We start from the raw sequence: 12,434 nt of genomic DNA, 5'->3' as shown, positions 1-12,434 counted from the left end.
ACTTTCTTGTCATTGCCAAGCCGGGCAAAAGGTTGACATCAAGGTTACCCTACTTGTACCAAACAATTCGTTTGCAAGTCCGAGCCCATCACCTTGCTTCAGCCTTTCATTCTGAAGGGATGTGACCAAACTCAACTCTAAGCAGTGCCGATGCTTCCAAACTATTGTGCTATGCCTTTGGTTTCTTATTCTAGAGTTGTTTCCTAATTCTTTAGTTTTTTCTTTTGATGAATGATATATTTTTAAGTTTATGTGGTGTAGATGTGACATAGAATAAAAACATTTTATGTATTGTGACAATATTGTATAAAAAGAATAAAAAAAAAATATTTTTTTTTTTTGCGTAGAATGAGGCACATTTATCTAAGCATAATATTGTGACAATTTTTCTTTTTAGTACAATGGCAAACCTAAGCCCAGAAAAGAAATCTACAGAGAAACAATCGAGTGGTCCAAATCAAAGCCATGCCCAAGTGGTTTGCTGCAAAATTTTGTTCACAAAAATGTGTCACAAAACAAGTCCAATCCCTGCATAAGAGAGCTCCCTAATATTGTGACAATTTTTTGTTTTTTTTCAAATTCTAGGAATAGTGAGCAAAATACTTGGTGCAAATACAAGCTCATTTTTAATATTGACCAAATATTGAATGGAAAGAACCATAATGATTAATGACCTTAATATTTGCTACTCACATATAACCATTAATAATCACCAGCACTTCCTTCATCTTTCTCACAAACCCGATCATTTATCAGATGATTTTATATATGCTCGTGCATATGCTATTATATCTTCTCTCATAAGCTCCCATGGTACATTTTTGGAACAACAAAAACAACTATATGAAACTTTTAGATCCAAGTCTTATGACATGTTGATATATTGCATAATATTCTTTTGTTGATAATGATCGAGTTATTTAATTTTTGATTTTATTTGGGTGAGAACTGAGATAATATGATCGATTTGGTGATAAAAAAAAAATGGCTAAAGAAAACTATAGTTAGACTTCCAAAACTAGTGTGCAAAGATGGGCACTGCAACTTGATAATAAATGTTCAAACATTAGAAAGAAGGTGGAGAACAGGAGACGTGAGAATGGCAAATTAAGCATATTACATATTAATTCTACCAAAGTTAAGCCATAGCATTAGAGTGTGTACAGCCCCACAACGCCCAAGGAAACGACACCGTTTCAACTTGTTGCATAAAGCACGAGGCCCAGACCAACTTTTGGTCTAGACTTCAATCTTCGTTTCCTGTTTCATAGCTACTTTCCTAAACCAATACCAAAGGTATGAAAGATATTAACCATTTTAATTAGGAAAAACTGTATATTTCCTAGTTTCCTACCACTACTTGGAAAACCTTTTCCAACTACGAGTAGGCTTAAAACTCACATTATTTATATGGGAGGCTGTGCATAGTACCTTTCACACAAATTTTCATTCACCTACCTCTTTAATTTTTTCATACTAAATTTGATCTCACTTCCTTGATCCCTTTTTTCTTTTACTCTCTCTGCTCTCGTTGGTTAATTAGTCATGGCTTTGGGAAAGAGCAAACTGATGATTTTCTTGGTGACAATGGTTTTGTGTGATGATTGTTTTGGTAGTGCTGTTTACAAAGTTGGTGATTCTGATGGATGGACTTCTAGAGGGCATGTCGATTACAACAAGTGGGCTTCAACGAAAGACTTTTATGTTGGAGACACTCTGATTTTTGTTTATAGCAATCAATTCCACAGCGTCATGCAAGTTACTGACCAAGATTTCCAATCTTGCAACACTACATCTCCTATTGCTGCCTACACTTCGGGCTCTGACACTATCACCCTTAAAAGGCCTGGCCATTTTTTCTTTCTTTGCGGTACTCCTGGCCATTGTCAAGTCGGACAAAAGATTGATGTCAAGGTTACCTTACCTATACCAAATACTTCTTTCGCAACTCCAAGTCCAAGTTCGTCACCCTCAAGCTCTCATTCTGAAGCACCAAGCTTAATTCTAAGCAGTGCTTCAACTCTGGTACTCCACTCGTCAAAGTTTGGGTTGGCTGTCACAACTTTTGTGCTATGCCTTTTGATTTCTATTTTAGAAATATTTTAGGAATGTTTTCTTAGTTTGTTCTTTTTTGGTAACTAGGACGTTTGGTGCATGGGATGTGGTATTAAATGTATTTACCTTTAGTTTAAATACATTGTTAAATTGTTTTTTCCAGACAAGGATATAAATAATTATATTGTTACAGTTGAATTTACTTGAGCTAGAATAATTTTAATTTAGAAAGTGGCTTTGTAGTATTGGAATAATCATGTCGACCCATATATGACATGAGGATAGAGGAGCTCGTATATAATATTGAGACACTTTGAGGTCTAGAATGTTTGTCTGGTTATAGAAAGCTTGTTCTAATTAAGACCATATGCTTAATTGCTTAGTAAATTGTCTGCTAACACTACCAAATATCATAACGTACTCTGATAAAAAAGAAGAAAAAGAAAAATCATAGATAAAAATAGTCCAAGTAAATAGCAACTAAACCATTAATAAAGTTCAGAGGAGTACTAAAGGAAGCAGTGGCAAGCTATGCAATGAGATTGTTGTTGTCTTCCTCGAGGGCTCGACATTTCTCTTTATACTCATGAACAAGATTATGATAGTGACTAGCCAAATTAGTTTCTTCTTGAAGCTTTCTAGGTTAAAAAGTCTTTGGAGTTTATGTGGATGAGGTAATGGGCCGGCCAGGAGTTTGATAGCCTTATGGTTCAATGCTCTCTCCAATGTAAAAAAAAAAAAATTGATTAATGAAGTGCATTAGTCTAATGCATTGACAATAATCAACATACCACACAACACTTTCAATTAGAATAAGTGTTTAGAAGAAAAATGTACGTACGTTATGATAGTTCATATTCTATTAAGTCCTACTTTCATTCTTCTGAAAGGTAGATTAGGGACTTAAAAATGTGCCCACCTACTTTCATTCTTCTGAAAGGTAGATTAGGAATAGGGACTTAAAAATGTGCCCACCTACTTTCATTCTTCTGAAAGGTAGATTAGGAATAGGGACTTAAAAATTTGGGCACAAGCCACTATGTAGGGTGGTGTATAAAAACTAAAAAGCAAAGTTAATCCAAATCCTAATAGAGTTAAACTCTCAATTCTCTTCCACTCCTTTTTGTTGACCTTACAACATTGCACACTATTAGTATTAGAGTAATGCTGGGTGTATCACATTTTAATATTATTTTGTGTATCACTTTTTTAATAGAAATGAGACTCATCAATATAAGTGTATCTCACCTTTATTAATGATGTGGTACACAAAATGAAAAAAATTATTAAATGTAACCATAACCATCACATGTTAATACTAATTTAATTATTATAATATGGGTAGACGAGTTTATAAATTTATGATTTAGAGTTTTAGATATTAATAATTATACATATATTATAATTCTAATGGAATTGTCGTATTGTCACGTGATATTACGATCACACATAATAATTTCTCAACAAGATGATACTAAAATATAGTACACCTACTATTATTGTTAGTATTATCTAGGCAACAAATAATCGGCCCTAAACCAATTTGGAGTAGAAAATAAAAATTAACTTTATATGATTTTATTATATTTTTTAGAGCTCAATAAGTTGAGAAAAAACGTTGGAACAAATAATATCTCCTTTCCTTAGATTGAGTATTGCTATAATTACTAAACTTGTTTATTAAATTTTGTTCACCAACTAATATCATTATTGGGTGAATAAATTTGACAAACCTAATATTATTGTTTTAATACGATTAAGATATCCATATCAAGTTTATCAACTAACGAAGTTAGTTGGAATGCCCGCTCCATATTCGAAACTGACTCATGTCACTAAACGAAGCAAATCCTCATGCTCTAAAATTCAAATACAACAATACGACATCGTACGGTTCTACGCTTGTTTGTATTACCATTCCTTTGGCGAATGAAATCGCGCCACGTAACCACTTGGCCTCCCCAAAGACAAATAATACTGTGCTACCGAGCGTATTTTATACAAGATTAGAATAAAACATCACAGTGGTCAATCGTCGTCTTCTTCTCCGAAACAAAAAAGAGCCGATATTTTTGGTACTCCACGCTCAGCTTACCGAACTCCAATTTATCGGCGACTCGGCCGAGAAAATGGCCGATTTCGTGCCACTACTAAACGGAGAAGACCATCCGGTGATCGGTGTGAAGCCTCCGCGTGTCGCTTCTGTCGATGTCTTCCGCGGCCTCTGCGTCTTCGTGAGTTATCTTTTCTCCCTCTAACACCTCCATTTCTGTTTGAAGCTTCAAATCCTTACTTTTAAATTTTCCAGTCAAACGCATTGACTTTCTAATTGTACTGTTTGGTTGCTGAGAAAATGCCGGGATTGAGTAGCCTTTACTCTTTACACGTTTCTTCTTTACTCTAATTTTGTGTCAACAGCTGAGCTGAGTGTAGCTACTGAGCATAGATGAAATGAAATTTTCGATTCTCGGAAAACCAAAGCAGCGAATTTTGAATTTAATTTTCTGTGCTAAATAATCTCAGTCTCAGCAATCAAACACTTCTATAAACTTAATTTTTTTTCGTTACCAAGTTTCTTTTACAAACAACATAGATTTGTGTTGCTAAAGTTATGCTGCATTGCTTGAATTCCAGCTGATGATGCTAGTTGATTATGGGGGATCGATTTTTCCAAGAATCGCTCACTCGCCATGGAACGGTCTTCATTTAGCTGACTTTGTTATGCCTTTCTTTCTATTCATTGCCGGAGTTTCTCTTGCTCTTGTCTACAAGGTACACTTGTGGAGTTATAGAGTGTGCCTACATAGTTTTTTTGGCAGGAATACATAGAAGCTGACAACTTGTTGTTTTCATTTTCAAATTTAGTATTATAATTGGAATAGAAAGCTTGTTTGATTTTATTCTTTTTATTCAAGGTTCTTAACTTGGTTATGAAATTATAGAATTTAAAAACTTGATTTGAATGGCAAATTGGCAATTGCAGAAAGTGACTAACAGAGTAGAAGCTACATGGAAGGCGGTGTTTAGGGCCCTAAAACTTTTTCTTCTAGGCGTTCTTCTTCAAGGTAATATTGTCTATAACTTACATGTAAGCTCTTCTTTAAGCATACCATGCACAGATGAAGATATGCTATATTAAATGATACCTAAAGATCCCAGGATTTGACCCATCGTGGCCAAGAAAGAGGTTGATTTTGTTCCTTTCAACATAGTATAGGTATGAACATGTCAAGAACTGGAAGTAAGTTGGAAACATCATCTAGCCAATGGCATAACTTTGAACCAACAGAAACTATTTTCGTATGCCAAGTTAACTAATAGGTTCATGGACTTCTTTATCTCCATTTTCCTTTTTTATCCTACAGTTGGAATTCTATTACATTGCCGTAAATATTAAGTAATATTAAGTACTACTGGAAATATAAACTGTGCATGGTTCATGTCATTTCAGGTGGTTATTTCCATGGAGTAACTTCCTTGACTTTTGGAGTTGACATTGAAAGAATACGGTGGTTTGGCATTTTGCAGGTGCATAAACTTTTCATTCCAAAATGTTTGAACTACTTTTCATTCCAATATGTTTGAACTACTTTTCAATATTCTTGATAGAATAATTGGGGTATGAAAAGATAAGTTTTAAGGATTTGGATCAAGTAATTGGTGGAAGATACCTGGGAATTGGGTTAATTTTTACACAGAATTACCATATATAATAGTTCCTCAAAAAGGTCGGCAAAATCAGTGTTTAATATTTCATCAAGAAAAGTTACATATGTCTACTGCTTCCTTAACTTTTGATTTGATGGTTTCAAGTTAATTTCTCAAAAACCAAATCTTACAAGGGTGACAACATTATCCACCAACTCGGATAGCTGCCTGCTTAAGTAGTGTGAATGTACTGTACATCTAGTTGTAACCGAGTACATTTCTTTACTCCATGCAATTTTTAACATATATAGCATTTAACTTTCAATTACTATTGTCATTTTAATCCAGAGGATAGCTTTTGGATATATTGTTGCGGCTTTATGTGAAATCTGGCTTTCACGTCAGACTTGGAGAGAAGTGGGGTTTTTCAGGAGTTATTACCGGCACTGGTAAGGTTTTAATGTATAGCACTTTGTTAATTAGATATTCAGTAGAAGTGGGATTTTTCTTATATTTTTAGATTAATTGACAGGTGGTTTTATGTATGTATGTTGGCATTATCTGACTTCCTTTGTTTTTGGCCTGTAAACACTTCAAGTAGATGATTTAAATAATTTCATACTCTGTTTTAGCATAGCTTCTAGAATGCCAAGCTACTGGAGTGATGTCTAAGAAATATTTGGATGATTTGATCATCTTCTCATACATTGGACTTTCTTGTCTCTCATTTCATGTTTGTTTTTTACTTTTTTACAGGCGCAGAAATTTGCTATAAGTTTTATTATCTTCTTATGTAGTGTCAATTTCTCTTTTCTACTTTTTAGGTGTGTCATCTTTTCATTATCCGCAGTATACGCTGGGTTACTGTATGGTTTGTATGTTCCAGATTGGGAATTCAACACATCAACACCAACCTCTTCGCTTCCCTCTAATGATAGTTATGTTTACATGGTGAGACCCTACTCAAAACTCCTTTCCTTTGTTTATGTGTGTGTGTGTGTGCACGCATTCTTTCCTGCTAAGGTTAAATAACTTTAAACTGGTCAATTACCATGATTTTGGTATGGAAAGGAGCCAATGTTCAAATCGTGGAATCTTCAGCACTTCTTTCTAACATCTTTTTTGCCCTGCTGTCTTTCAATGACTTGTTTGGTCATTGTTTAATGCAAAGGAGCAAATGTTTACATTGTGGAACACTTCTTTCTTCCTAATAACCATTTTTTCATTGCTGTCTTTCAATGGCTCGTCTGATCATGCTTAAGGCATAGAAATACCTCTGAGTGTGCATCCCTACATCTGCATACATGTACCTTATGCCTATGGAGAGCATGCACAGCAGTATTCTTTTTTTCTGAAGTTATTATTTTCTCCATAACAAGATACCCACCTTCCAAATTGCATTTCAAGTTGCTATTGTGATAAGTGTTTATGGTAAAAGTCGGGGTTATGGATCCCATGTCCACCTTGTTCCAAATAAGAATTTCTTTATTTGAATACAACATGCCTTTTAATTCAATTGTCTATTTCTGATTACTTTGATGTAGGTGAAATGTTCTGTAAGAGGAGATCTTGGACCTGCCTGTAATTCTGCTGGCATGATTGATCGTTGTATTCTTGGTGTTGATCATCTATATTCCAAACCTGTTTACAGGAACCTGAAGGTAACTTAGTGTATAATTCGTATCCATAACCAAAAAAAACATGAAAAAAAAAAAGTATTTGAGTGATTAGTGCCTTATCAAAATTATGATTTACAGGAGTGCAATTTGTCTGCCGATGGTGGGGTTCCTGAGAGTTCACCTTCTTGGTGTCATGCTCCTTTTGATCCTGAAGGTATTATAAGGTGGCCAATCTAACTTTATGTCTGTTCTACCATCTTCACACGAGTCTTAAGTTGTGTTTGTTTCAGTTCAATTTAATTTGAATTCTATTGTTGATTCATGACATACCATTTTGGCTAAAACAACTTCAATCTTCTAAGATTTACTCGGTGCTAACTTCAGAAGGTGAAGAAACCAACAATTAAAGGCAGATATTTCTGTCAAGCTACTGAAAATCCAAAATACTCTTCTTCAATCAAAATATCTGAATTATTGTGCGAACAAAAATAGTGGGTTTCCATGATGATTTATATTAGTAGATTTCAGGGGTTTCATGAATATTTAATCTACATACTGACTTGCCTGAGTAACGGATATACTTACATAACGTGACCAACACCACCCCCCCCCTTCCTCTAAATTCTGCAATTTGTATTCTAAAATATACAAATATTTCTGACAGTATATTAGACCACTTATATCTAGTTTTATATTATCTTCTCATTATTGCATATTTTATTTGATGAAACCATCCTAGTAAAGTTTACCTTATTCCCAGTGGCTACCTCCAGTTTCTTAAACAATCTTTTGATCTAATTAGTTATATGCTTTCACTCATCCATGACGATATTCTTCAATTCATATCAAAAGTATAACCCAATCGCAAATCTCTCTAAAAGCATTTAAAGAACAGAAAGAAAAAGGTAGATTGAGAATATGTCCCGACTTTGTTTATTAGCTCAAACTGTACAAGCAGCCTCTTCAGCCTCCCTTGTGCAGTCACGATCATACATGGTTCTTTAATAGTAATGTCATCTTTAGTATCCCACTTGTCCACTTTCTGTGATCCCGTGTTTGATGAACTAAGGTAATCAAAGCAGATTCAATTTACCATTATATTTTGGTTAGGTCCTCTTCTTTAGTAATTGATTTTTGTTATGCAGTAGTATTTCATCCTAGCTAATAACAAATATTGGTCTATTGACATTCTTACTATGTGTCCACAGCTCGCTAACAGCTGCAGTGACCTGCATAATTGGACTTCAATATGGTCACATTCTTGCCCACTTACAGGTAATAGTGTAAGGCTGTTCACAAATTTAGTGGATTTCATTATTCACTTGTTAAATAGTTAGCAGTTTTCTATGTTGACACAATGAACAAATACTTTGACAAAAACCTTAAAAATGTGTTGAACTCTATTCTGTGATATTTGTCACATATGAAGTATCATGTAACGAGTTCTGAACTATCTTCTCTACCATTTTTAAGCTTCATGCAAACTTTTATTGTTTCTTTCATTTTCTCAGCGTATTTGGTGTTACTTCACTGTTTACAGGACCACAAAGAGCGCCTAAACATTTGGTCCTTGTCTTCAATCTCAATCTTTGTCCTTGGATCGTTCCTTGCCTTCATAGGTATGTATACTATAAAATATTACTCCAGCTAAGATGAGTTCAGTAAATTCTATATTGCAGGGACTAATTAATTTCAAGCTCTTAGTATGTGGATTTGATCTGATGTATCTCTAATGTGCTCTAGTACTAACTTTCTGCTCCTGTTCATTTTCTGATTTTCAGGCATTCCTGTAAATAAGTCTCTGTACACTATCAGTTATATGCTAATTACTTCAGCATTTGCGGGAATCACATTTTGCGCTCTATATTTATTGGTCAGTTCTAAGAGTTTATTTTTATCATTTTATGTGGTACATATAAATGCTTCTTGCTTTACCATGCTCTCTTTTAGTGAGATAGTGACACTCGGACATAATGATCATGTTCTCTATATGAGATTTGGAGTTTTCTTTTTAGATTTGCATTTACCATACTTCCTAGAAAATTTACCTTAAAATTGAGATTTAAGCAAGGACTCCCAGTTAAACTACATTCACTTTTATAACAATTCCCAGTATAACAATTCATGGAGTATGAGCTTAGGGCATGTTGTATTCACTACAAATGAATCCTAGCTTCATGCTTGCTATTGTTTTCGCATAATTCTTCAGTGAAGGTATAAAAAGTTCATCCTTACATCTTTTTAGTTAATGAGGGGCTCTTATAACAACTCAATGTGATAAAAATACTTCCCACTGTCCACTACAGGTAGATGTTTATGGTTACAGGTGCATGACATCTGTTTTGGAGTGGATGGGAATACATTCTTTGCCTATTTTTGTTCTTGTAACTTCCAACTTAGCTATTATGGCGATTCAAGGATTATATTGGCGTGATCCTAAAAATAACATTGTAAGTGTCGATAGGTACTTTTGCTAAAAAGCACGATGTGCACAACCTACACCATCCATTACGTGTGACACTTTTCTTGTCTGAACAGGTTCATTGGATCATAACATGTTTTGTGCACAAGTGAAATGGTTCTTTGGCGTTCATGCACGTATAAAAGCTGTTGGACACTTGTCCTTGATTCGCTAACTTGTTTGGGAATTCTAGTTCCTCCTTCCCACATGAATCTTCATGTTTGCTCAACATCTGAATAATGGTCTCCAATTTTACTGTCTCGAACATGAAGTAGATAACACCTGGGAAGAGAGTTATTGTTGTCACAGCCACACTCACTGCCGGCTTCCTTACTGTAGATCTCGCAACCAAGATTGATATCTGACATTTCTTCCCCCTAAAAGCTCGTGCAGTCATGTAGCTATGAAAGAACTATCTCTCTGTATCGTCCTGCTTACATGTGCAGGAAATTTTGGAGCAGTTAATTCCATCATCTATAGTTGGTTTGCATATCAAGCTTTGACAATCGACCTGATCTAACAAGTTGAATATCTTTTAATGTATTGTTTTTCAAGTTGGCTGGTTCGAAAATGTTTCGGGCAGCCAAGCGATTTCAGCTGTGATCCATGTATTAAAGCGATTTCATTATTAAAGCATTTTCATATTTGTATTATTTACTAATTGGTCATATGTTGACATGCTGTACTCGTTTCTTTTTTTTAATCCTTTTATATTGGGGGTTGGGGCTATAGAATGATCTCTAGACTGCACTTCTCCACCATGTGCTCTGATGTATGTCTAAGCATCAATGATTAAAGGGTCCACCTATTCCTAATTGTCAAACTTGCACTACTTAACCCTTCTGTTAGTTAATCAAACAGCAGTGTTTAGAAGGGAATATCCTTGATGGATTATTCCTATTATCTTGTATCAAGATGTTCCCTGCAAAATCAGACTTTATGTCTTCCCCAAAAAATAAATTATATAGTAATGAACATCATTGAGGAAACTTCCTGAAGCCCCCAAACTGTGATTGCAGCGTATCCACAAACCCATCTGGAATTTGGATTCTTCTACAAAAACCACAGATATCAAACTGTTTAACCCACTCGCACTTTTGTTTGCATACACACCTTAAAGTATTACGAATTCACTATACTTCTGCATGCACATGTTAAAAGTATTACAAATTCACTATATTTTTTGCCTGCACACATGTCCTTGTATCCATAACATGTCCTTGTATAGTTGTATCCATATAAAATTGAGTGGAGTGGTATCATGGTAAAGGTAGTGAACAAAATTATTCTAAAAGAGCAAAGCATTTTGCTTTAAACTTTATGAACCATAAAACTTAGCACTGCTGCCTGCTATAGAACCAGAAAACTTGGCACTCAAGCACAAGGATGATGCATTTTTACATGCACAAACTTCCTAAAATTACAGTCATTAGTCAGCACAGGTTTTTTTTTTACTGCCATAATGCCATTTGAATAGCTATTTATCTTTCCTTTTTTGCTTTAATCGGTATCTCTTTTCAATTTTTCATGATCAGAAGAGAAGATGATACTCTTTTATCAGAATCTTGAAATATTCATGAATACGTATACACTTTTTCTCTTTACCTTTTGCTTTTTAGCTAAGGTAATAGAAAAACAATTTCCCTTTAAAATAATGAAGTTTCTTATTTTTTGGTGGGGGGTTGCATTCCACTGATAATTGTCTCTTTTAACATCTCAACCCTATTTGTTAAGAATAGTGTAGACATAGAAACTTTAATTCTATTAATTAAAAAGTTGAACCACATAGTTACTTTTTGTTTTTCTTTCGAAGCTTAATTCAATCAGATCATTCAAACAATGATACATTGATATAAAAGGGATATGTGTAAAGGGTAATATTCTATTGCAAGATCTATGACATGTTAGGATTGTTAGACTGTTACATAAATGAAAATTCACTTAACCAAATTAAGAGTCTAAATTAACCAAAAAAAAAAACTAAGGGTCTAAAATATATACCAATTTCGATAATACAGTGCTAGTACACTTATTCACATGTTCATTTTTGTTTTTTCTTATGAAACTTATTCACATATTCAAGATAAGATTTTGATAATTGCCCTCCTCCTTCATTCATTGGTCGCCATCTTTAAATCTTTTCTTCTTCTTATGCATGAAAGAAAGCATCGAAATGATACATCATCATAATATATCACATTGTCCATCTCTTCGGAAAATAGCAGCCACCTTTATAAAGGCCGTGGGTCCCACAGCTTCACTCACAGCCGCAACCACGAAAATATGGCCCTTTCGTTCCATCAATTGAAGCACAGCCTCCAACCCTTTTGTCACGTATTACGGTTGGAAAGAGAAGGCTCTGGAAACATCTAGCCGTTTTAGCTAACGGACACGTGGCCATATATTTTAATGCTTTTAATTAAATGAGGAATCGGACCAAAAAATTATTAATTGGGATGATCCATACGGCCATACCTCAGGCCAAATGAAATTAAATTAGAGGTGAATATATGATTATCACATTAAAATAGCCATGACATGGTACAAATATAAAATGGGTCAGGTCGACATAAGCACAATATAAATCAATGGATTAGGTCCAGATGAAAGTTGTAGTTGGTTTAGGTAAATATGAAAGTTGTAGTAGGTTT

The 12,434-nt window shown here is 34.5% G+C and overlaps 2 protein-coding genes across 3 annotated transcripts; both read left to right on the top strand.

Annotated features, from left to right (window-relative positions):
* Positions 1–1,545: 1,545 nt before the first annotated feature.
* On the top strand, positions 1,546–2,106 carry LOC147276386 (mavicyanin-like). The gene has a single exon (XM_086254163.1). The coding sequence runs from the start codon at positions 1,546–1,548 to the stop codon at positions 2,104–2,106; it is 561 nt and encodes a 186-aa protein (XP_086110289.1).
* Positions 2,107–4,091: 1,985 nt separating this feature from the next.
* On the top strand, positions 4,092–10,569 carry LOC147276385 (uncharacterized). 2 transcript variants are annotated; one of them, XM_086252818.1, is made up of 13 exons: positions 4,092–4,289; positions 4,690–4,827; positions 5,039–5,120; positions 5,507–5,583; positions 6,052–6,152; positions 6,528–6,654; positions 7,248–7,364; positions 7,461–7,546; positions 8,531–8,597; positions 8,863–8,941; positions 9,104–9,195; positions 9,629–9,772; positions 9,861–10,561. In XM_086252818.1, the coding sequence occupies exons 1-13, from the start codon at positions 4,185–4,187 to the stop codon at positions 9,894–9,896; spliced, it is 1,251 nt and encodes a 416-aa protein (XP_086108944.1). In that variant the 5' UTR covers positions 4,092–4,184; the 3' UTR covers positions 9,897–10,561. The 2 variants fall into 2 exon arrangements, with proteins under 2 accessions (XP_086108944.1, XP_086108945.1); XM_086252819.1 differs by lacking the exon at positions 9,629–9,772 and having other exon boundaries at positions 9,861–10,569.
* Positions 10,570–12,434: the final 1,865 nt, after the last annotated feature.

The sequence above is a fragment of the Dryas octopetala genome, chromosome 8 (assembly GCF_963921425.1).
Source record: "Dryas octopetala chromosome 8, drDryOcto1.1, whole genome shotgun sequence".
Classification (NCBI taxonomy): Eukaryota; Viridiplantae; Streptophyta; class Magnoliopsida; order Rosales; family Rosaceae; genus Dryas; species Dryas octopetala.
Note: the sequence above shows the minus strand (reverse complement) of the source record. Positions and strands in the feature narration are given on the sequence as shown.